This window comes from Nycticebus coucang, chromosome 22 (assembly GCF_027406575.1).
Source record: "Nycticebus coucang isolate mNycCou1 chromosome 22, mNycCou1.pri, whole genome shotgun sequence".
In the NCBI taxonomy this organism is placed as follows: domain Eukaryota; kingdom Metazoa; phylum Chordata; class Mammalia; order Primates; family Lorisidae; genus Nycticebus; species Nycticebus coucang.
Window position 1 is genome coordinate 51,138,206 of NC_069801.1, and position 24,654 is coordinate 51,162,859.

At 50.7% G+C, this 24,654-nt stretch overlaps 1 protein-coding gene across 1 annotated transcript; it reads left to right on the plus strand.

Moving 5' to 3' along the window:
• The first annotated feature begins 94 nt into the window (after window positions 1-94).
• MRPL37 (mitochondrial ribosomal protein L37) lies at window positions 95-17,277 on the plus strand. Its single transcript, XM_053576294.1, has 7 exons — window positions 95-513; window positions 4,665-4,848; window positions 4,955-5,070; window positions 8,383-8,568; window positions 10,734-10,891; window positions 14,135-14,338; window positions 16,804-17,277. Exons 1-7 carry the CDS (start codon window positions 168-170, stop codon window positions 16,879-16,881), a joined length of 1,272 nt encoding a protein of 423 aa, XP_053432269.1. The 5' UTR covers window positions 95-167; the 3' UTR covers window positions 16,882-17,277.
• The last annotated feature ends 7,377 nt before the right edge of the window (window positions 17,278-24,654 follow it).

The following is a 24,654-nucleotide window of genomic DNA, read 5'->3' on the forward strand; positions in this document are numbered from 1 at the left end:
CGGCCTGCAAGGAAGGGGGAGGCAATCGGGGATTCCTGACTGTGATTGGTTGAAGTGTCTGCCATTTACAAAACCAGCTTGGCGCCCAGCCCCTTTCCTTCCCAGCAGGCCCTGCGCGGGGGATTATGGCCGCGTTCAGGTGGAGGTAGGGGGCAAACGAGATCGGCATGGCGTTGCTGTCGGGACCCGCTAGGCGGACGCTGGTTGGCTCCGGGCTGCTCGGCCTTGGAGGCTGCGGAGCCCCGAGACGCGGGGCGTACGAGTGGGGCGTGCGCTCCACGCGGAAGCCCGAGCCTCCTCCCCTGGACAGAGTGTACGAGATCCCTGGGCTGGAGCCTATCACCTACGCGGGGAAGATGCACTTCATGCCCGGGCTGGCACGGCCGATCTTCCCGCCCTGGGACCCCGGCTGGAAGCACCCAAAGTACCAACGCCAGCCCCCGATTCACGAGCATCCGCGGTATAAAGAGCAGACCTGCCACGTTTTCCACCAGGGTTGCCGCCTTGTCGAGGGTGAGGCTCCAGGAGGGATGGGACCTTGTTCCTCTGCCCAGCACTGACTCTGACCCTCTGTGGCTTTGGGCAAGACACTGAAATTGTTTCAGTGTATGCGATATGGGGGCATAGTGATTCATTCCCATCTTCTGAGATTTGTCAGAATTAAGTGGAATGTAAAAAAGCTGTGCTTATGTGAGGGAGTAATTGAGTGTCAGCGTGAAGAGACTTGGTGATTTGGGGCAGGTGCCTGGCCCTCGTGAGCCCCCATTTCCTGTGTAATGAACAATTTTGACTAGACATCCCCATTGACCTTTCCAGCTCTGAAATCCTGGAGTTTAACTGTACATTTAAGAAGTAGATGGAGGGAAATTATAGTGGAAAGAGGAAGCAGAAAGAATGCTTAATCTCCAGGCCTATCATTTCATTTCACAGAATTGGTAATTGTTACAGAGAAGGGAAGTGATTTACCCCCATGCACCCTGTGGATTAACAGAGATGCCAGGACTACTAGGTCAGCGTCCTTCATCAGAAGTCAGAGCTGAGATGTTTTCAAGGAAAGCATCTGGACCCAAAAGTCTTCTAGGCCATTTCTACTCCTCTGTCAGTCTCACTAGGAACAAATCAAAATGAATTTCCCAAAACCCGTCTGTCTAGAGCACTACCTTGAATTATTTTCCAGAGTGCTTTGGGGAGGTTCATTTATTGAGAGTCCCTTACCTAATTTTTCTATATTCCTTCCCCACCCAGATGAGGATGGGAATAGGGCAGGTCCTGAAAACAAAATGGTCAAGGTAAGTGAGAATGGTATTTTCTCTGGTGTAATTAAGAAAGAGATCTAGCAGTATTTGGGGACTAAGCTAGAGAATAAATCCTAGGTTTGAAAAAACTTAAAGACAATTGGCTGTTCTCTTAAAGAGCTTCATCCCATTCCTAAAAGCTGATTTTCTAGCTTGTAAATACTTTTACTGTCCTCACAGGTGCTGTGAAAGATCTCACGAGACTTTGCACTCCTGAGTGACGCTGGTAACAGAGTGCCAAGTGGATGAACATATTAGCAGTGTTTTAGAAGTTAAGATTACTCCTGTTTGACAAGGCTGAAACATATTTTATGCATTCGCCACTCGCAGAGAAGTTCTGTAATAAAACTCCAGAACAGTGTTTCTCAACCTTCCTAATGCCGCACTGTACTTTCATTGTTAAAAAGGGGTCACGACCGGGGCAGCGCCTGTGGCTCAGTCGGGAAGGCACCGGCCCCATATACCGAGGGTGACGGGTTCAAACCCGGCCCCGGCCAAACTGCAACCAAAAAAAAATAGCCAGGTGTTGTGGCGGGTGCCTGTAGTCCCAGCTGCTCGGGAGGCTGAGGCAAGAGAATCGCTTAAGCCTAGGAGTTGGAGGTTGCTGTGAGCTGTGTGAGACCACAGCACTCTACCGAGGGCCATAGAGTGAGACTCTGTCTCTACCAAAAAAAAAAAAAAAAAGGGGTCACGACCCACAGGTTGAGAACCACTGCTCTGGAAGATACAGGGCTAGAGAAGCTGATTGGGGTAATGGAGAAATTATGGTCTTTGAAGTAGACAGATTGAGGGTCTCCTTCCAGCCCCATCACCTACAAGGTATGTGACTTGAAGCAAATTTCATCATCTCTCTGACTTTCATCCTTCATTTCATAAAATACCATCTAACTTGTAGGTAAAGCTCCTGGCACAGAATAGATGGTGACATTCAGTAAGTGGCAGCTCTCATTATTACATATTATTCATATGCTAGTGAACCATAACATCTTAATATTTTATCCATTTCAAGTTTAAGGAATAGTGGCAGTGTCAGGACTAAAATTCAGTTTATCTGACTCCCAGTCCAAAGTTCTTTGTGTTGTACCACAGAATCAAGAAGTTACTTTTCTAAATCTTAGTGTTTCTCTTGTGATGCCTTGTGAGCCTTAAAGTGAAGAATCATATTGCACTCATGGCCTTTCATTTACTACCACAAGAGAAATTGCCAGAGTGAGTCTCTTCCACGGTGTTCTGGGCTCCCTTTCATCCCAGGCATGGAGAAGAAGACAAGTCTTTGAGTCAGGGTAGTATTTTTCCAGCTGGGATGGGTAGCCTGCTAATCAAAGCAGTCACCAGCCCTCTCTCAATTTGTGAGCACAACAATCGAAAAGAATATAGTGTGAACTTTCATTTGGGGGTGGAGGACTGGATCCAGAACTTAGGTACCTAGGCTATGCCTATTCCTTCCTTAGGGAAGCAGTGTTTAGGGAAATGAAGCTAGGGAGGTTTTGCCTGGCAGTACAGCCCATGCCACTGAGAGTAGCTAAGCTTCCTTTATGTTTAAAGACTCAGTCTAAATGGAATCTATTTTAGTTTACTTTCTTTTAGTTTACACTTTCTTTTCCTAAAAAGTATTTTGGGCAGCTTATTTATAACACAACCCCATTAAATAAAAACAGGTGAGGAAATCAGTACAAAGGAACAATAAAACAGTGGGGTAAAATACCAAAACAATTCTGTGAGGTTTTACTTGCTAAAGGGAAGCCCCAAACTGACTGAGGTGCTAGCAGTCCACAAGTGGTACAGAGCTGGGATCATCTAACTTGGCCAGCTGTTTCTTTTTGTAAGTAAAGTTTTTTGGTTTTGGGGGGTTTTGTTTTTTTTTTTTTTGAGACAGAGTTTCAAGCTGTTTCCCTGGGTAGAGTACCGTTACATAACAGCTCACAGCAACCTCCAACTCCTGGACTCAAATGATTCTCTTGCTTCAGCCTCCCAATTAGCTGGGACTACAGGCGCCCACCACAGTGACTGGCTATTTTTCAGTTGTAGTTGTCATTGCTGTTTGGCAGGCCCAGGCTGGATTCGAACCTGCCAGCTCTGGTGTATGTGGCTGGTGCCTTAGCCACTTGAGCTACAGGCGCCGAGCCTGTAAGTAAACTTTTAATGGAAGAAAATCACACACACTTGTTAGTTATTGCCTATCTCTGCTTTCATGCTACAATGGCAGAGCTGAGTTGTGATAGCCACTGTGCAGTTCAGAAGCTGCAAGTGTTCACTATCTGGCTTTTAAAGAAAATGATCATTGCTGGCTCAGCACCCGTTGTTCAGTGGTTAGGGCTCCAGCCACATACATCAGGGCTGGTGGGTTCGAACCTGGCCTGGGCCTACTAAACATCAATGACAACTATAACAAAAAAATAGCCGGGCATTGCGCCTGTAGTCCCAGCTACTTGGGAGGCTGAGGCAAGAGAATCACTTAAGCCCAAGAGTTTGAGGTTGCTGTGAGCTATGATGGCACGGCATTCTACCAACGGCAGCATAGTGAGATTCTGTCTCAAAAAAAAAAAAAAGAAAAATGATCATTGCTTTTCTTATGGATACAGATTCACTGTATTGTAAGACAAAAAAGTGCAGTACCCAAGAATAGCCCCACCTTTCTCTAAGGCCAGAGAGGTTCAGAAAGTCTCAGAGAGCATTCTGTTTAATAAATAGAACAACATCCTCAGTATAACCCTTTTGACAAATACAGTAGTACATTTCGTAGGGCTGCATCTGTTTTGTTTTGTTTTGTTTTTTTTCAAACATCTGTTTATAGAATAGCTCTTACAGAGTCTCAGGGTTAAAGTGAGATGTGAAAAATTAACCATGTAAGTGGCCCTAAACTCAGGGCTCCTTAAGGTATTTACAGAGATCCAAAAGTTATTCCCATTATTTCCAAAAGCTGCTTTTCCTTGATAAGGCAGCATGTGCTTGATCCTGGGCCCACACCTAATAAATGAGGTATAGTTGGTGAATATGTGCTGTTCTTGTCAGGGCTGGGTGGGGACTAATTGAAAGGCTCTTAAGGGCTGGCATTAAGCGATCCAGTTCCGTAGCCTAGGGTCTGCTATCTGCGGGATTTGACTCTGACCACTGCTGCTTAGCCACTGTTTGAATTCCTCCCATGGCTCACTACCTCAGTCAGTTGTTAACTGTGCCCAAGTACATCGTCATTCCTAAAGCTGATCTGGCTCTCCTAGCTTCTGCTCTTCATTTTTTATTCTGTCTCAGGTATTGCAGTACAAATCCAGTTTCTTTTTTGAGGCGACCCAAGATGCTACTCAGCAGGTCTAAGCATCTCTTCCTGAATTGTCTTCTTTTTTTATTTTTTTGTGGCTGATTACTCCAAAGGTGTAAAGCAGGCCCTCTGGCTCACCAAGTCCAAGTTAATAGAAGGCCTTCCAGAAAAAGTGCTTAGCCTTGTCGATGATCCAAGGAACCACATAGAGAACCAAGATAAACGTGTTCTGGACGTGATCTCCCATGCTCGCCTCTGGCATAGCACTGAGGACATCCCCAAGAGAGAGACCTACTGGTAAGTTCCCCCAAGTAATAGGATTTTCAACTAATGGGAAAATCTTTTGGGGATTTCACAGTCACCTATTGCTTTAACTTTCCCATTGTTTCTTCTTTTCGCCAAGCCCTGTCATTATGGATGGTCTGATACAGCTGTGTAAATCCCAGATGCCCAAGCATCCTTCTCTGGCCAGGAGGAGCTGTACCAGAAACTATGTGTTAACCGCCAGCTGGAATCGAGGTGGGTCATCTTATACACCAGAAAAACTTGGTTTGCCTTTTTGTATATTTCTACTTTTAGCCCACCTCCAGCTCACCTCTCCCTCTCCCCAATTACCTATCCTCAGTCCTGTCCTTCGTGGTCTGATTTTGTTGGCCTAGATACATCCTTTGGATCACTAGCCATACATGGCTCAGCCACTTTGGTTTTTAATCTCTTTTGAAACTGTTAATTCAGCCATTAACAGTCAGCCAAATCTGTTGGGTGCCTGCAATGTGCTTGGGGATGACTACTCGCCAAAGATAAGGAATTAATGAAGCACACACAGTCTCTGCCTTCACAAGCTCACATTCCCCTGCAACAGCCTTCTGACCCTATTCACACTTCTCTGCTCTTCCAAGTCCATGTTCAACATTGCACCTAGCGCGATCTCTCTAAAGTGTCCCTCATGTGTCCCTCTCCTGTCTCAAATCCTTTACTGTCTCCCAGTAGTGAAACCATCTGTCATAGTATACCAAGCTCTCGTGATTTGGACCTCACCTCGTCTTTCTTTTTTTTTTTTTTCTGAGACAAGAGTCTCACTATGTTGCCCTTGGTAGAGTGCTGTGGTGTCACAGCTCACAGCAACCTCAAACTCTTGGGCTTAAGCGATTTTCTTGCCTCAGCCTCCTGAGTAGCTGGGACTACAGGTGCCCGCCACAATGCCCGGCTAATTTTTTGTTGTAGTTGTCATTGTTTAGCAGGCCCTGGCCGAGTTTGAATCCACCAGCCCTGGTGTACGTGGCCAGCGCCCTAACCACTGAGCACAGGTGCCGAGCCACTCACCTGGTCTTTCCAGTCTTTTCTTCCGCTCTCCTGTCCTGTCCTGATCTAACTTAGCTACTTGCAACTTTTTGGCATCAAGCTCTTACACCCTCGTGCCTGGGCATGTGCTGTGCATTTTGTCTGGAATGCTGTTTTCTACTTTCTTCCTTTAACCACATTCTGCTTACAGGCTGAGTTAGCTGTTCCTCCTCTGTGATCCTCGTGCTGGCATGCCGCCATAGCACAGAATATACTGTACTGTCAGGGTCTAGTACCTATTCTGTCTGTCCACTGGCCTGTGAACTCCTGAGGGCAGGGACTGTGTCTCACTCATTCTGCCCATGGTGTCTAAGCGTGCAGCACAGTTGGTGCTAAGGGGGAAGAGATGAATACCAACTCTCAGGCTCTTCAGGTAGGGGCGTGCAGGGAACACAGGTGTTCTAACTGGTAGAATCCTGGAGCAGGGGAACGGGCTATGAAATGATTTGGGATTTCAGGACATCTGCTTGCTCAGGTCTCTCTGGCGTGCCCCTTTGTGTATGGGCTCCTGGCAGGGAGTCAGCTTTGCAGAGGTAATGGCACCACTGAGGAAATTAGTGAACCTCATTAATAGAGGAGTACTTTTTTGGCCCAATATCAAGTATTACCTCTAATTAAACTGCCCCATTTGGAGCTGTCACTGGAGGAGGGATGTGGAGGGAATTGAATTAGAAACCACACTAGAGCGGTCTGTGGGGAGAATCTGAAACCCAAGGTTAGGAGAGGTCCAGGCACATTTATTCTCCCTGCAGATTATATGTGGGGAAACAGGAAATACTTTTGGAGAATGAGGTGTGAGTATGATATATTTTAGCAGTCAGGTCAGAGTTGCTCCATCTGCAGATATAGTATCCGTTCTTCACACACCCAGTCAGGGAGGCTACCTGCTAGAATCAAAAGGCAGTGCTATTGGGCGGCACCTGTGGCTCAGCGCGGAGGGCGCTGGCCCCATCTACCGAAGGTGGCGAGTTTGAACCCAGCCCCGGCTAAACTGCAACAAAAAAATAGCCGGGTGTTGGGGTGGCGCCTGTGGCTCAAGGAGTAGGGCACCGGTCCCATATGCCTGAGGTGGCAGGTTCAAACCCAGCTCCAGCCAAAAAAAAAAAAAACCACAAAAAAAAAAAAAAATAGCCGGGTGTTGTGGCGGACACCTGTAGTCCCAGCGAGGCTGAGGCAAGAGAATCGCCTAAGCCCAAGAGCTGGAGGTTGCTGTGAGCTGCGACACCACGGCACTCTACTGAGGGCGACAAAGTGAGACTCTTGTTTCTTAAAAAAAAAAATGGCAGTGCTATTGACCACACCAATTTCTAAAACATAAAAGACAATCAGCTTGATTCATTGACATCACAATGTGATTTGACTATTTCTAAAAATCTGAGCACCTTCAGAGGAAGATTTTGCCTCCACAGAGACTCCCGAGGAGACCATTCTCAAGGAGTTTTTCTAGGAACATTTTGCCTGGCAGTGGTGCAGGGACCTCAGCGAAGGGCACCCATGTGCGCTCACAGTGGCAGGCCTGACGGATGAATTTGTTTCCTCGTACCACTGACATCTCCACGTAGCATATATGCTAACCCAGCTTAAGCGAGGCTTTCTCGGGGGCCGAGTTGTTCTCGCTGTCAGTTGTTAAGGACAAGCCAAGCCTTTTCCTGGGTTTGATAGTCTCCCCCACCGCTGGGCTCAGTGCTCCTCTCCATCCCTCCTTTCCTGCTGCACCATACTCAGTCTCCTGGGTTTGTTTATTTCCCTAGACTCTGCTGTGGAGTTGCACGCTTAAGTAACTTTGCACATGTTACTCCTTAACTGGAATGCTTTTTCTCCCCTCTTTCTTTGCCTGGCAAACTCTTACCCAGTGGTTTTCAACCAGGAATGGTTTTGCCCTCTTAGGGGACATTTGGCAATGTCTGGAGACATTTTCGATTGTCATGAGGTAGACGGGTTATGGGGAGATGGGATGAGGACATGGTCATACTGGCATTGGTAGGCAGAGGCCTGGGATGCTGCTGAACCTCCTGCGTGCACAGTGCAGCTCTGTGAATAGCGCCGGGATTGAGAACCCTGCTCTGATCCAACCTTTAGAATGTAGTTTAAGGCATTGCTCCTTTCAGGGAGCTTCCCAGAGAAGGTCAGTTTCCCCCACCTGGACTATTTCTGAATATGCTTCAGGCTTTTTGTGGTAGCACCTACTGCCTGGGAAGGTGTTTGACAACAGAGAGTAATTAACTCCTTTCTGGGTCCCCAGCTTAGAGCTGGGGTGGACCTGAAAACCCAGAGACAAGACCACCAGCCCTCAGGGTTTGTTGGGAAGCGAACATAAGAAAAAGGGTGCTTTGGCTCACCCCATTCACCAGGATGCTAGGATTTACATTCTAAGTCAAAGTTTTGATCATCTGGACCAGCTGTAAATAGTCAACTTGAGACTATTAGACTTTGTTGACTTTAAAAGTGGTTCTAGATCGGGTAAGACTAACCAGCTTTCTCTCTTTTTAGAGTCTGTCCTCCTTCAGGTCCGTGGTTTTAGTGGAGCCCGATTGAGTGCCAAGGATCCTCTCTCCCCCATTGCCTCCAGAGAGGAGGTTGAAGCTACTAAGAATCATGTTCTCGAGACCTTCTATCCCATATCCCCCACTATCGATCTTCAGGAATGCAATGTGTATGATGTGGAGGACAACATAGGTAAGGATCAAAGCCTCTGATCCTTAGGTAACGTGGAGATGAGGGACAAGCTTTTTCTGAAGGGAAAGGATATACTAAGACCTTACTAGGTGCTGGGCACCCCACATGCGTTACTCCTAGGGTCCATGCGGCAGCCCCATGAGGCCGGGATTCTTATCTCTATTTTATAGGCAAGGAACTTGTAGCTCAGGTAAGTGATTTCCTCAAAGGCTGCCTTGCTTTTTACCCCTGAGAAGTAACTGTTACATCAGTTTTAGGTGGCTTTAGCAGCTTTTTCTTTATAGGTATCTTTCAAGATACCCTCTTTTTATTTACCCTGTGAACTCTGGCCACCCTCCTTTAAGGACTGAGGAAGCCCCATGGGCATTGAATGGAACCATTAATCCAAACTGCACCAAACAAAACCCTACCATACACTCAGTGAGCCAAGACAGAATTCCTGCCATCTTCTCTGTCATCATGAGCTACAGCACATTCCTCATAAACCTCTTCAGTTTTGCAACCACGACCTAAGTCAGTCCTGTTTTCTTTACCTAGCCTGTTGCTGCAGCCCCCTAGCTGGTCAGTCTGAGTCCAGGCTATTTGCTCCCCAGTCTAGTTCACAGTCCAGAATAACCTTTCCACAGCAGTTGTGTCCTGCTTCTGTGCATGCCCACTTCCCATTGCCTGCTGGGTGGAGTTGGACCTCCTTAGCTCATTATGTGAGGGCTTTCAGGTGAGGCTCAGCCTTGCCTCTGTCGCCCCACCCCTTCCGTCACCCTTGACACATCCCCCCTTTCTCATCATTGGCTTTGGCACTTCCTCTGCCCGGAGCTCTCCACTCTCCTTGTTTTGTCTTCCGTTCGGCAATCCCTCATCTTGCACAGTTCATCTTAGAACTCACTTTCTTACAGAAAGGCTCGGGGATCTTCCTGTCTCATCAGGGCCTTATACCTGCTCTGCACAGCCCCTGACTCACCTCTTATCTTGACATATACCTCCAACAGCTGTGATCGATTTTTCTGTGTCTCTCCCCTCCTTAAAGACAGTAGCAGGCCCTGTGTGGCCTCTGTTCCTGGTGCAGAGTGAGTGCTGGGTATTAACGTGCTGAGTATCTGAGCAGACCCCAGGACCAAGACATGCGGGAAAGTAGTGCACTCCTCTGTGACTTTTATTATTATTATTATTTTTTTTTTTTGAGAGAGAGTCTCACTCTGTCACCTTGGGTAGAGTGCCATGGCATCATAGCTCACAGCAACCTCGAACTCCTGGGCTCAAGCAATCCTCTTGCCTCAGCCTCCCAAGTATCTGGGACTACAAGCATCTGCCACAACGCCCAGGCTAGTTTTTCCATTTTTCGTAGAGACAGGGTCTTGCTCTTGCTCAGGCTGGTCTCAAACTCCTGAGCTCAGGCAGCCCACCCTCCTTGGCCTCTCAGAGTGCTGGGATTACAGATGTGAGCCAGAGCACCCGGCCTCCTCTTGGATTTTCCCAGCCTCTTTGTTCCTCCTTTCACTCACATTCTGATCCAGGTCCCTCATTCTAGAAGTCTCCAGCCTGCCAAGCATTACTTACAGCCAAGGAGGAGAGAATCATGACTTGACAGGGGCATGGCCGGGATGAGCCAGTGCTGAACTCTGCTTCTCAGCATGAGTGTGTGCGGGTCCGTGTGAGTTCTGAGGCGAGTCTTTTGCTGCTAATACTGAAATACTGAATTTTGAAATGACTTGCTGCCTTCTTAGTAATTTCCACAGATTGGTTATAGGGACATGCTGCTACTGGTAATTTTCAGTACCACAGATTGCAGGTTACCCCTCTCCTAACATCACTGTCATCTGTGCACCTGAATGAGAAAGAAAGGGGGAAGCTAGAACTGACAGGTTGGCAAGCAGTTTCCGTGAAGAGCCAAATAGTAAATATTTTAGCTTTTACAGGCCACATATGGTCTGTGTTGCAAGTACCCAGTAGACATACGTGAGTGAGTAAGTGAGTGTGATTTGTGCTCCAGGAAATGGTATTTTCAAAAGCAGGCAGCAGGCCAGCCAGGCAGCTGAAACCTCCCAGCCCCTGAGCTATAGTGACAGTATCTTTGTCTACCCTGGAGGTAGAGTGAGGTTCTTTTCCTGAGGTTTTGTGTCAGGGCTGATTAACTTTTCCACCCCTCTCCATGATTATGTTTCTGGTAGGATTCCTGGAGGGTTATCCTTACCCCTATCCCCACACCCTGTACTTCCTGGAGAGAGCCAATATACGACCACACCGCTTTTGGCCAGACCAGCTGCAGGCCAAGATGATCCTGTTCGCTTTCGGCAATGCCCTGGCTCAGGCCCGGCTCCTCTATGGGGTACGTGTGGAGGAGAACGCTGAGCTGCTTTACGTGGGATCAGTCTCCTGCCTGAAGGGCACTGCTCAGAGGAAGGAAAGGAACATGGGGAGACTCCTTGGTGGACTGAGGAGTTAGGGAGAAGCATTTGCATCCACCCTGCAGGGATGAACTGACATCACTATGGACTGACTGTGCCTGGGGCTTTGCCTAGATAGCTCAGTAGTTGATCACAGTTGCCCACAAGCTTTCATTGAGATCCCCATTTTCCAGATTGTGCCATAGAATCAACAGGGAGGCTACACAGTTTATCCAGTATCACGCAGCAGGAAGCAACAGGGAGAGGAGGGACGTCTGCGGCCCTGAAGTCTCCCATCCTCCGTGCTGCAGCATGTTGCCACTGTTGTGCAGGGTCAGAACTGGAGCTCAGGGCTCTGAAAGGCAGGTGGGAGGAAGAGACACAATAGAGATGGCCCAGTCCCACCTACCAACTCAGGATGGGTGCCAGGCACCCAAGATTCCACCTGGGATAGCCCCTTAATCCTAAGAGTAGGTCTCCTAGGTGGTATAGAATGTAGGCTGAGTAATTGTCACAGAGGCCCATCCCAAGGTTGACAGATGACCTGGCCTCAAGGGAGAGGAGGGCTGCAAGAGCCAGCAAACAGTCCTGGGACACCAGGTTCCTGGTTTGGGGGTAAAGGGCACAGGGATTCTGAAAGCTGCCGCCAGCTTCCAGGTATTAGGGCCAAAGGCCCTCTGGAGAAGAGAGGAAGTTTGAGGTAGTGTCTTCATCCTGCTCGGAGCAGGCACTGGGCGGGGCAGAGGAGTGCACAGCTAGGCAGGTGGGAAGCAGAATGCACCCTGCCTGTACTAAGCATCTGCTACGGGCCAGACATTTAATTAGGGGGTTGATATCAATGGTTCTGAAAATACAGTCCTGGATAAGCAGCAGGAGCATCACCTGGGAACTTGTTGGAAAAGCAAATTCTCAGACCCACCCCAGACCTGCCCTGGGATTGGAGCCCCGTAATCAGTATTTTACCAAAAAGTGATACCGATAGATACTTTGTCATTTAGTCCTTGTAGTTATTTAACCGCACGTGGGAGATGCTATTACCTTCATTTTACTGATGGAGAACCAGGCTTAGGGAGGCTGAGTACATGCCCAAGGTCACATAGCTAAGAGATTAGCAGCTGTCACATCTTTGTGTGACCTTCTTATATCTTTCCAATTCCAGGAAGGCTGTCTTTTCCCATTCTCTGACTGTATAGTTATTAAAGGCTCTGAAAGTTTAGGTAATTTGTCCAAGATCCCACAGCTAATGAGTGGGGAAGCAAGGGTTGGAGCCACGATCCCTCCAGCTTTGAAGTATGCACTACCCCCCAACTCAAGCAGGGGAAGGAGCAGAGATAGTCGCATGCCTGGTTCAGCCCTGCGAGCTCATTGTCACTCTCATGCCAGCTACTGCCAGCACAGCCTGGGTAGCAATGATGCCACTAATTGCCACCCAGTTGTGTAGGAGAGGAGGCCTCTCCCACCCCCTTGATACAAATTATTCCTGGGGATGTGAAGTTGGGCAATTATGGGAAGAGCCTCCGTGTAAAAGGTAAAATTGCTGAGAAATTTATGTACTACCTGCAGTTTTATTGATCTGTAGAGGGAGATAAGAGTCAATACAGAATTCTCAGCTAACACTTACAGGTACTTTTCTTTTTATTTATTTCTCATGCAGTTAAGAACAGATATTTCTAAGGCCAATAGTTCCAGGGTAGTCCACACCGAGGTCTGGCATTAGCTATTCCTGATGTCAGATTCAGCCCTGGCAGGGTGAGTGTAGGCTGTGTTTCCAGATCAAGTCTGTCTGCTTCCTGGGGCCTGCGTATTGGCTCTTTGCTGAGTAGCAGTCACCAGAGTGGATTGCTGCAAAGTCCCCATGCATTGATCGTATGGTTTATCATTCAGAGTGGGACAGTACTAAAAATGAAAAGAGGTGTCACTGTCAGATACACTGGGACCTCGGGTGTAAACCAGAACAGTGGGGTTTTAAGTGGCTTATAGCATGGGGTCTGATTCTGGCTTACATCATGGGTGACCTGGAGCACCTATCCACCTCCCTGAACTTCAGTTTCCTTGCCTGTTAAGTGGGAATACTTCTAGGTGTTTGAGAGCAGAAGGAGCTTTATAAAATTGGCATCTAAGTAAGTGGTTTTAGTGTCATTACTGTTACCAAATGGCATGAAGTGAAAGAGGTCATTAGCAAATGCACTGACTGGTGAAATCCTGATGTTGACGTGATTGGGGTGGACACTTCAGGAGTATGGCACGTTCTGAGTTCCAGTGTGAGCAGGTGAGATGGCCGCCTGAGAGCTTAGGGAAGTGCAGGATGCTGGGCCCTTAGGAGCAAGGCAGAAGTGGAGAATGTGCCTAGTCTAGCGTGAGCCAGTTTGGGTTCAGTGCCACCCATCTTTGTGGCTTCAGACAAGTTCCCACCTCACTGAGTTTCAGTTTCCTCATCTGTCAGATGGAAACAGAACTGAATGAGATTAGATCTACGCATTGACCCTCCAGGTTAACACTTGATAACAGATATCACTGGTGTCCCCACAGGGTAATGTCATAAGTTTAAGGGATTTCTGTCATTCACCTCCCAGCTCACCTGCCTGAACTTTGCGTCTTGCCCAGTAGTCACCTATCAGTGGTGGGAATTATTACTTTAATGTGCTCAAGCTGGAGAGCAGGTACCCCGGGGCCACGAGGCATCAGAGGCCAGGCAGAGCCAGGCTGGGTTAAGGAAGGCCTGGCCTGGACAATGCCCTGAAATCCTCATTCTATTTGATTTGTTTAATTTTTTTCTTGGAGACAGAGTCTCACTATGTCGCCCTCAGTAGAGTACTGTGACATCACAGTTCACAGCAACCTCAAACTCTTAGACTTAAGCGATTCTCTTTGCCTCAGCCTCAGGTAACTGGGACAAACAGGAGCCTGCTACAAAACCCGGATATTTTTGTTGTTGTAATTGTCATTTTTGTTTGGCAGGCACAGACTGATTTTGAACCCATCAGCCCCTGTGTATGTGGCTGGCGCCCTAGCCACTGAGCTACAAGCACCTAGCCCCTCATTCTATTTTAATTGTCCCCAAGGTGAAACCATCAAGTGGGAGTGGGTAGGGAATGGCTGGGTGTCGTAAAGCACAGAACTGGAAGCTGTGTGATCGGTGCTGCTCCTAAGGCCTCACCATCTCACTGGTTCCCTTTCCCTTTCAGAACGAACCCATGGTCTTGGAGCAGCCCGTGGTGGTACAGGGTGTGGGTACGGATGGGCGTGTCTTCCAGTTCCTGGTGTTACAGTTGAACACCACAGATCTGGCCTCTCATGAAGGTGTCAAGAACTTGGTCTGGGTGGACTCAGACCAGCTGCTCTATCAGCATTTTTGGTGTCTCCCTGTGATCAAAAAGAAGGTAGTTGTGGTAAGTCCTGCCACCTCCAGCCTGCTGATTGGAACAGGGCCTGGCCGCCTCCCACCTAGCCTGAGCCTGGGCTGACGTGGAAGAGAGGCCCTGTGAGTAGAACCCTGGCTCTGGGGTTCCTGCCCAGCATCTCTGCCTGGAGCGCTGCTTCAGACCTGCCCCTCACCTAAGGCTTGGCGGCTTCCCCTGGGCCTGGTCAGCTCCTCTTTTCCGGCTTCCCTGTGCCCCCCTGCAGCTATGCCCCGCTGCAGGGCGCCTGCTGCCGTGTCAGCTCGGGGCCTTCGTAAATGCCACTCCCTTCGGATAGGAGGTGTCCTTGCTGCTTCCCTTCCCCTGCCCCCATGTCTCTTTTTTTCTGGCTGCCCTCTACTTGTCCTTCCAGGCCCAGCATAAGTGGTTCTTACCCCGGGGAGCCTTCTCTGACCACTGCCATGCCCAGCATCCCTTAAGTGCCTCTGGTGGACTCCCCTGGCCTCCGTGTTCCCCTGTCACAGCACACTTGTGCTGCTGTGCCCTACTTTTCTGTTCACGTCTTTCTCCTTCACCAAACCAGGCTCCGAGCTCCACGAGGGCAGGGCCTGTGGATGAGGCCTCCATTTGTTCCATTCCACAGATGAGGAATTCTGCCTGTGCCACTGTCACCGCTGATTCCCAGTGCCCAGCTGACAGAGTCCAGGCCTGCTTCCAGTGCAGCGGGCAGCCTCAATATTTATTTATTTATATTTATTTTTTTGAGACAGAGTCTTACTTGTCGCCCTCAGTAGAGTGCTGTGGCGTCACAGCTCACAGCAACCTCCAACTCCTGGGCTTAAGTGATTCTCTTGCCTCAGCCTCCCAAGTAGCTGGGACTACAGGCGCCCGCCACAACACCCAGCTGTTTTTGTTTTTGTTTTTTTGTTATTGTTGTTTGGCAGGCCCAGGCTGGGTTTGAACTACCAGCCCCAGTGTATGTGGCTGGTGCCCTCCCCACTGAGCTACAGGTGACAAGCCAGCAGCAGCAATATTTAAATAAATTCCTGCTAGAACTCCAAGCAGTGATAGGCACGCAGACATACAGCAGGGTCGGGGGCTGAGAGGACACATTGTGGGTATTGACTGTCCCACACAGGGCCTGAGCACAGGTCTGCTAAAAGCAGTCGTTGAGCCTTCGAACACAATCAGCACTTCAGTTCTTTAATCGGTTCTCCAGCATCTGTCACTGTTTTTACCCTTGAAATGACCACTGGGTCTGGGCCCTGGTGTTTGGTCCCAGACCCTCTGACTTTCACAGTCATGCCAGCCACCTCTGGTCCCTCTATTGTTGGTCGTGTTCTCCCTCCACACCTTGTGTCCTCAGGTCCTCTAGCTTCAGCCTCGCACTTCCAGAATGCTGCCTAGCTTGGCACAGGCCCGTGTGGTTTGGTAAGGCGGCTCCTCCTCACTGCCCCCTCCGGCGGGAGCCGGGCCCTGACCTGCTCTTGCTCTTCCTGCTGTCGTGTCTTCCAGTACGGCCGCACATGCAGACTCTCCGGAGTCTCCTTTTCTTCTGGCCCATTGTACTTGCCCTCCATGTGTGAGAGTTGGTGAGGTAGGCATTTCTCCCCTACCTTCTTTGTTTTGTTTTTTTCTTTTTGAGATAGAGCCTCAAGCTGTCGCCCTGGGGAGAGTGCCGTGGTATCACAGCTCACAGCAACCTCCAGCTTCTGGGCTCAAGCGATTCTCTTGCCTCCACCTCCCAAGTAGCTGGGACTACAGGCGCCCACCACAACACCTGGCTATTTTTTGGTTGCAGCTGTCATTGTTGTTTGGCGGGCCAAGGCTGGATTCGAACCCACCAGCTCAGGTGTATGTGACTGGTGCCTTAGCCACTTGAGCCACGGGTGCCGAGCCTATTTTTTGGTTGCAGATGTCATTGTTGTTTGGTGAGCCCGGGCTGGATTCAAACCCGCCAGCTCAGGTGTATGTGGCTGGCACCTTAGCCGCTTGAGCCACAGATGCCAAGCCTCTCCCCTACCTTCTTAGCATCTTTTTCTGACGTCTAAAATGGATCTCTCACCATTTATTTTCACTATTTGAACTCCTGACTATAGACTATAAGCTTGACAGGAACCAAAGTCAGGTCCCTTCTGGGTCTCCAGCACTGGCCCAGTATGGAGCAAGCTGGTCCCTGATAAGTGTGTGTGGAATGGGTGAGGGATTATTTTCCCTGAGGTTAAAGGGGCAACAGGCCATTTGTTCTAGGGGGTTGAAGTGAGAGGGCCCTGGGAGCAGGGCAGTGCCCACAGCTGATTTGGCAGAAAGAGGCTAAGAATGTTTCCTGTCTTGCTCGCCTGCAGCCCTCAGCAGCACTTTTGATGTGAGAGAGAGGTGACACCAGAGAAAGAAGCAGTTAGCATCCAGGCACTGCAGAGTTACACGACAACCCTTGTTTTAATTGCTACTGTTCAACGTGGTAGCAGGATCCTAATGGGCTGTGTTCTTTCTAGGAACCTGTTGGGCCGGTTGATTTCCAGCCAGAGACGTTCAAGAAGTTCCTAGCTCTGTATTTGCACGGTGCTGTGTGAGCCCCCTGGGCCCCTCCTGGAGCCTCAGTGCTGTTTGTGAGGTCTCGCTGACAATAAAGAACCCTCAGGCTGCGCTGGAGTCTGTGCTTGGGTGGGGGCGAAGGCAGGACAGGAGGGATGCCCCGCTAGTCAGGCCCTGGAGCCTGACCTGCCCAGCTCTGCCCTTGATCCACGTTGTGACCTCAGATAAGCACTTTCCCCTCTCTGAATTGCAGTTTCTTCATCTGAAACTTGGGCTGACATTTCCCAGCTTGTCGTGCAGACTGTCGAGTATGTGCCTGTAGTGTCTGCTGCGGGGCAAGCGCTCCACGATGGGCACTAGGTCTTTTGGGATTCACTTGTGGACACATTCCACAGTGACTACAGAAAATCAGAATAAATGCTCTTTGTGATGTCTCACTGGTGTCCTGTTCATGAACTGACTGCCGTTCACATAATGTCACATCCCACTCTGTGCCAGATGTTACTACCACACCAGCCATTTCATACACAGCATCTTGTTTAATCCTCACACACCCTGCATGAGGCTAATGTCATTTTCACATTCGAGAAGGATACTGAGTGCCTAGTGTGTGCCAAGCACTGTTCTGGACCCTAAAGAAAACACACAGTTAAGGAATTTGCCCCGGGTCACACGGCTGGTGCTGCAGGTCATCTTCCCTGGGAAACGGTGCAGGTGCCAGTGTGGGGAGAAGCCACAGGACCAGGACTGGTGGGAGTGACAGGGGCAGCAAAGCTGGGCACGAGCTTTATGTGGTTGCACCTGAGGCCCCAGGTGCCGTCCATGGGCACTGTGGAGCCAGAGTCCCCCCTGAGGCCAGGGCGATGAGCCTACAGCTACTGCTGGTCTGGCTGCTGTCACTGCCTGCTCCCCTCAACAGGCGAGACCTGAGTGGGACCTTATGGGGCTGTAATTCTCATGAAGGACTGCTCAGCAAGGGTTGGGAGGGTGGCAGAATTACTGGGGAAAGCAGGCCAGAAGGATGCTGGTATTGGGCAGTGTAAGGGGAGTTGGGGCTGACGCTGAGCAGCCCTCTCATGATGGGCTTGAACCCCAAGTACCTGACTTCCCTTGGGAGGTGATCTGGGGCTGGGGGACTCAGTGAGCCCTGTTTCCCATTCTACTTTTTGTTTTAAAGAGAAAAAAACAATCACATGTCAATGGTAAAAATTTATAGAGTTTGGAAAAATATAGAAGTCACCCCACTCATGGCAATCCCTAGTCCTCCCTGAGGAGAAGCACAGCTACAATTTATTTTTTGTTGAGCAGGCCCAGGCTGGGCTCGAACCCAACAGCCCGGAGCCTGTGACCGACACCCTAACCACTGAGCCACTGAGCTATGGGCGCTGAGCCAACTTACAATTTCTTATGTCTGTTAGGATGCGTGTGTGTATAATGAGTGCACGTGTGTGCATTCTAGCGTCATGTTTGTAACCTCTCTGCACTCCTGCTTCACCCAATACCTTTGGGTCGTGGGATCTTGCCACATCAGCACTTAGGACCTACCTTGTTCTGTTGAGCAGGTGCATTAATATCTATTGATGGATATTCAGGTTGTTTCCAGTTGTTATTAGAAATAATGCTGAGTGAGCATCCTTGTTCACATATCATGAGTGCTTTGCCAGCATAGCCATCGGGTAAATTCATAGCAGTGTGATTGCTGAGTCAAAGGGATTTTTTTAAGAACACTGGTGGGAGCGCAGAGGACGACTTGGCAGGATGACAGTTCAGAGTCCAGCTGGAGGCTCCTGCTGTAATCCTTAGGCCAGCCTGGTGATGGCTGGAAGAGCAGGCTGAGTCCTTGGAGACTGGTTGAACAGGGAGTGAGAGGGTGACGTGAACTTGAGTCCTGAGCAGGTGGGGTGGAGGCACTCAGCAGACAGCAGATGGCCTTACAACTTGAGGACTGCCCTGAAAGGGGCAGTCTGCCCTCCTTCCAACCCACACTGAACCAGGACAGCCCCGATGCCTGCCATGGTGCTGAGTTGCAGGGCCTGGAGCCCAAAGGACTCTCCCTCTGAGGGAGCTGCAGAGCAAGGCAGGCAGAACTGAAGTTTTTATTCTCTATGTAGAGAAGTGGGGACAGGCTCAGAGCCCACGTGATGTAGTATGACATCCTGAAAGGTCGTATGTGATGACAAGTGCTCCTCCACAGATATGTCTTCACGCCTCCAAATCCCAGACACCCACCTGCCTGGCCCTGTCACCTCATTAAACCCAGGAGAAGAAAAAATGCAGGATGGCCGTCAGGACCTGTCCCACCTTGAGGCCTGAGAGTGCTCCCCAGCCAGCAGAATGGACTGGGAAAGAACGCAGGAGCATCATGGGCGGGTCCTTAAGTCTCGTTATAGGGACTTTTCTTTTTTATTGAGATGGAGTTTTGCTCTGTCACCTGCTGCTACAGTGCCGTGAGTGGCATCATCCCAGCTCACCGCTCACAGTGACCTCAAACTCCTGGGTTCAGTGGGTCCTCCTGTCTCAACCTCCCAAGTAGCTGAGCCTGCAGGGGCCTGCCACAATGCCCAGCTAATTTTTCTATTTTTAGTAGAGATGGGGTCTCACTCTTGCTCAGGTTGGTCTCCAATTCCATCAAGCTCAAGCAACTCTCCTGCCTCAGCCTCCTGGAGTGCTAGGATTACAGACAGGTGTGAGCCACCGCACTCAGTCTGATAGGAACTTCTAAGCAACAGAAGTCCAAACAACCAAAACGTTGGCATTCTGGTTGTGAACATTTACATAAACATATTTCTATTTGTCTCGGTCCTTTAAGTGCCCGGTTGATCTGTTAGGAAACTCCTTAAGAAGACTGGGCAAAGGGGCGGCGCCTGTGGCTCAGCGGGTAGGGCGCCGGCCCCATGTGCCGAGGGTGGCGGGTTCAAACCCAGCCCCAGCCAAACTGCAACAACAACAAAAAAATAGCCGGGCGTTGTGGCGGGCACCTGTACTTCCCAGCTACTTGGGAGGCTGAGTCAGGAGAATCGCCTAAGCCCAAGGATTTGGAGGTTGCTGTGAGCTGTGTGAGGCCACGGCCCTCTACCGAGGGCAATAAGGTGAGACTCTGTCTCTACAAAAAATAAAAATAAAAAAAAGAAGGCTGGGCATGGTGGTGGGAGGTGGCGATGAACTGATGAGGCCACTGCACTCCAGCTGGGCAACAGAGTGAGACCCTATCTCAAAAAACAAAACAAGGGCGGCGCCTGTGGCTCAGTGAGTGGGGCGCCAGCCCCATATGCCGAGGGTGGCGGGTTCAAACCCAGCCCTGGCCAAACTGCAACCAAAAAATAGCCGGGCGTTGTGGCGGGTGCCTGTAGTCCCAGCTGCTCAGGAGGCTGAGGCAAGAGAATCACGTAAGCCCAAGAGTTAGAGGTTGCCGTGAGCCGTGTGACGCCACGGCACTCTACCCGAGGGCGGTACAGTGAGACTCGGTCTCTACAAAAAAAAAAAAAACACGCTTCCGCCTCAAACTCAAGTTCATTTCCACATTTCCAGCAGACTTCAACGGCAGGGAAATTGTGATTGTGGTCTGGGGAAACCATTTTTTTTTTTTTTTTTGTAGAGACAGAGTCTCACTTTACCCCTCTCGGTAGAGTGCCATGACATCACACGGCTCACAGCAACCTCCAGCTCTTGAGCTTTCGTGATTCTCCTGCCTCAGCCTCCCGAGCAGCTGGGACTACAGGTGCCCGCCACAATGCCCGGCTATTTTTTTTTTGGTTGCAGTTCAGCCAGGGCTGGGTTTGAACCCACCACCCTCGGCATATGGGGCCGGCGCCCTACTCACGGAGCCACAGGCGAAACCATTTTTTTTTTTTTTTTGTGGAGTCAGAGTCTCACTTTATGGCCCTTGGTAGAGTGCCGTGGCATCACACAGCTCACAGCAACCTCCAGCTCTTGGGCTTAAGCGATTCTCTTGCCTCAGCCTCCCGAGTAGCTGGGACTACAGGCGCCCGCCACAGCACCCGGCTATTTTTTGGTTGCAGTTTGGCCGGGGCTGGGTTTGAACCCGCCACCCTCGGCATATGGGGCCGGCGCCCTACTCACTGAGCCACAGGCGCCGCCCAGGCAAAACCATTTTTAAGAGCTACCATCTCAGTTCCTCATCTGCAAAGTGGGGATAAAGCCCGTCCCATCAGGTTTTCCCCAACTTTGGATCGAGTAGGCTGCATTTGAGTCAATAGACAGGCTTGGAGTTTCAGAGGCCCTATGACAAGGTGGGCTTGCTTGAGGTGCCTTACCTCAGTTTGCTCTCTGCCCTCCCATGGTTGGCTCAGGCTGGACCCAGATGGGTTTTTGACAGAGGCTCTGAGAGGAGTTGGAGGGCTCTGTCCCTCCCTCAGCTGCAGCCCTAGGCTGGAGAAGGAGCAGGACAGGGTCATTTAAGGCTTTAGCATCTCCCTGGATTCTCTTTTGCAGTGCATGAAAGTCCCATAGAGCATGTAGGTGACCTGAGTGTCACCTTTTACGTAAGTACTCAGGTCGCCGTGACTCACAGGCCTACCTGCTTGATTGCTGGAAACCACCCTGGTATAGCAGATATGCTGGGAATGGCCAGAGATGTGTGCTTGTTAGCAGTCCTGGTGCCTTCTCCTAACCTCAGGAGGACGAGTCTCAGCTACTGGACTCATTCCCCTGGCCAGTATTTCCTAAGCACCTAGTGCATGTCAGCCATGGTGCCAGGCACTGGGTATTGAGCACTGGAAGACCAGGGGCCCTGCTTCCATGGAGTGTGATATCCAGTTTACCTACACCATAAATACATACGTGTAGGCCAGGCAAGGTGACTCACACCTGTAATCCTAGCACTCTGGGAGGTCAAGGCAGTTGTATTGCTTGAGTTCAGGAGTTCAAGGCCAGCCCGAGCAAGAGACCTGGTCTCCAAAAGTAGTTGGGCATTGTGGTGGGCACCTATAGTCCCAGCTACTTGGGAGGCTGAGGCAAGAGGATCACTTGAGCCCAAGAGTTTGAGGTTGCTGTGAGCTATGTTGCCACAGCACTCTACCAAGAGCGTCAAAGTAAGAGTCTGTCTCAAAAAAAGAGATAGAGAGATACGTGTCAGAATGATATGGGGAACAATGGACTCATTCAGATGGGGTTCCCCGGAAGCAATCTGATGGAGAATAGAGGCAGACATTTACTGCGGTGTCCTCTTTGGAGAGAGCTGGAAGGAAGCAAGGAGGGAACAGTTGGGCAGCAGTTTCCTTCTGAGGCCTCACCAGTTGTAAAAAACTTGGGAACCAGGGTGGCCCTGCAGAGTTGTCCCAGACTGAGGCCAGGTGGTGGGGCCTTGGCATACCCCTTCACTTGGGAGAGGTGAAACCTTGGGTGAGGTAGTCCCCTGGGGCCCCAGGCAGCTCACAGGAAGGGACGCGCGGTCATGTGCATCAGCAGGGGGGCAATGGGTGCGTTGGCCTTTAACCTCCCAGGATAAGGGGTGCTGCATTAGGTAAGAGGGCAGGGAGGGCCTCTGTGAGGTGACATTCAACGAGTGACCTGAATGAAGTGCGGGAACAGACTGAGTCACAGCTGAGGACAGTGCAGGGGCTCTGAGGGCAATGAGGAAAGGCAAGGAGCCCATCCCAGAGGCCACCCGCACCCCACCCTTGCATGTGGACCCGTCAGCCCTCCCTTCTCGCAGCATTTACGGAATTGGATTTGGGGTGTCTTTGGCAGAAGGGGTAGTGCAAATCACAGAAAAGCCAGGTCTATAGGAACCTTTTTTTTTTTTTTTTTGTAGAGACAGAGTCTCACTGTACCGCCCTCGGGTAGAGTGCCGTGGCGTCACACGGCTCACAGCAACCTCTAACTCTTGGGCTTACGCCATTCTCCTGCCTCAGCCTCCCGAGCAGCTGGGACTACAGGCCCCTGCCACAACGCCCGGCTATTTTTTGTTGTTGTTGCAGTTTGGCCGGGGCAGGGTTTGAACCTGCCACCCTTGGCATATGGGGCCGGCGCCCTACTCACTGAGCCACAGGCACCACCCTATAGGAACCTTTTTAAACTTTTATTTTCATTTATTTATTCCAGCTCAGGCTGGAGTTCAGTGGTATGATCACGACTCCCTGCAGCCTCGAACTCCCGGGCTGAAGCCATCCTCCTGCTTCAGCCTCCCAGAGCGCTGAGAGTACAGTTGTGAGCCATTGCACCCAGTCAGGGACCTCTTGTAGAGGTGGCAACAGCCCTAAAGCTGGGATGAATTTTGTTTGAGGCCAGAGTGACGTGGTTCTGACTCTAGCTCTGCCACAGACCTGGGACTCCAGGAGCCCCCATCCAGCACATGTTCCCCCCATCCTCCCCCAGCTGCCTCACACACTTCTGCTGGGGGACTCACTACATTTTGATGAGTTCTCGCGTCTCAGGAGGAATGTCATCCTGTGACTTCAACACAAGGGCCCATGCTCTGCCCTTCTGTTCCTCCAGCCAGGGGCCTGCCCTGTATACATTTGAGACTGGGGTCTGTGTGCCTCAAAAACAAATAGCCCAGAGCCTACCTCCCACTGAGCCTCTTCTCAGTCCCTGGTTCGCCCGTTCTAGGCCGAACATCACAGAGCAGGGCCCAGCTGAGTAGGGTGGAAGGAGCAAGGCCAGCCCTTCCCGTTCTGGGTACTCTGCCTTGGTTACCACCACCTGAGCTCCTCAGTCCAGACACAGCAGGCCGCCCCACCTCAAACCCAAAGGCTCCATCGGGGCCCCGGGCTTGCTGCCCAGGCCAGGCCCGCCATCCTTTAGAGTCCAGCCTGTCAGCAGCAATGTGGCCCCTGCCTCACCCCAGTACACACACAGACACACAACCCGTGAGTCTCTTCATTCCATTGATGGAACCCAAGGACAGGACACTAAGCCCTGAGGTTCCCCACTATATATCTCTACAGGGGCAGTCCCATCACACATTTTGTAAGTGCCCACTGTGTGCTGGGTGTTGTGCAGAGAAGTAGAGAGGGAGACGTGGCCCTGCCCTCCGGGAGCTCCCCATCTGCCACTGACAGAGCAGTCAGTCTCCTTTGGGCCTGCAGTAGCAGATGCCCAGAAAAGGCCAACACTTGCCCCACCCCTGAGCGCCTATCCACAGATGGATGGGTACCTATGATGGGGAGGGTGCCACTGAGCACCTACTGGGCGCCAGGCCCATGCTGGGTGAATCTGGGGACAAAGAGGACTCAGACATGGTCTCTAGCCGAGGAGAGTTCCCAGCCTGGGGGGAGGCAGAACCATTATAGCAGGGGGATGTGAGGACCCAGAGAGAGCCAACCCAGCCTAGAGGACTTTCTGAAAGTGAGGTCAGCTGAGCTAGGCTATAAGGGGCAGGGAGAAAAGAGGAGGGGACAGCGAGAACAAAGGCCCTGGAGGCAGACACCCCCAGGGTTCTGCTGGGTTGGAGCAGAAGGAAGCGTGTGGTGGGGGAAGAGCAGGAGAGGCCTGTGGGGAGTGCGGACTTGGTCCTGGGGCTGTGGCGTTGTGGCCAGGTGCACCCTCCAGCAGCACTCTCCTCTCTGCACCCCCTTTCTTCACATGGCCCCCAGGGCCTTGTCTTCTCCTCACTCCCCTGCCTCCTTTGTGGGTCCCTCCTGTGTCCCATATCTGTCACAGCTGGTGGTGCCCAGGCCAGCTTTTGGCCCTTTTCCATTCACCCCTTGGTGATCTCAGTCAGTCTGGCAGCTTTAGAGACCATCCAAAGGCTCGGCACCTGTAGCACAGCGCCAGCCACATACACCAGTTTGAACCTGGCCCGGGCCAGCTAACCAACAATGACAACTGCAACAAAAAAATAGCTGGGT

Bases quoted from the DNA above. Each gene is read 5' to 3' on its own strand.
- MRPL37 (XM_053576294.1), top strand. From the start codon at position 168: ATGGCGTTGCTGTCGGGACCCGCTAGGCGGACGCTGGTTGGCTCCGGG. The intron at 514-4,664 runs GTGAGGCTCCAG...ATTACTCCAAAG, and splicing joins GGGTTGCCGCCTTGTCGAGG to GTGTAAAGCAGGCCCTCTGG. The intron at 8,569-10,733 runs GTAAGGATCAAA...TGTTTCTGGTAG, and splicing joins TGATGTGGAGGACAACATAG to GATTCCTGGAGGGTTATCCT.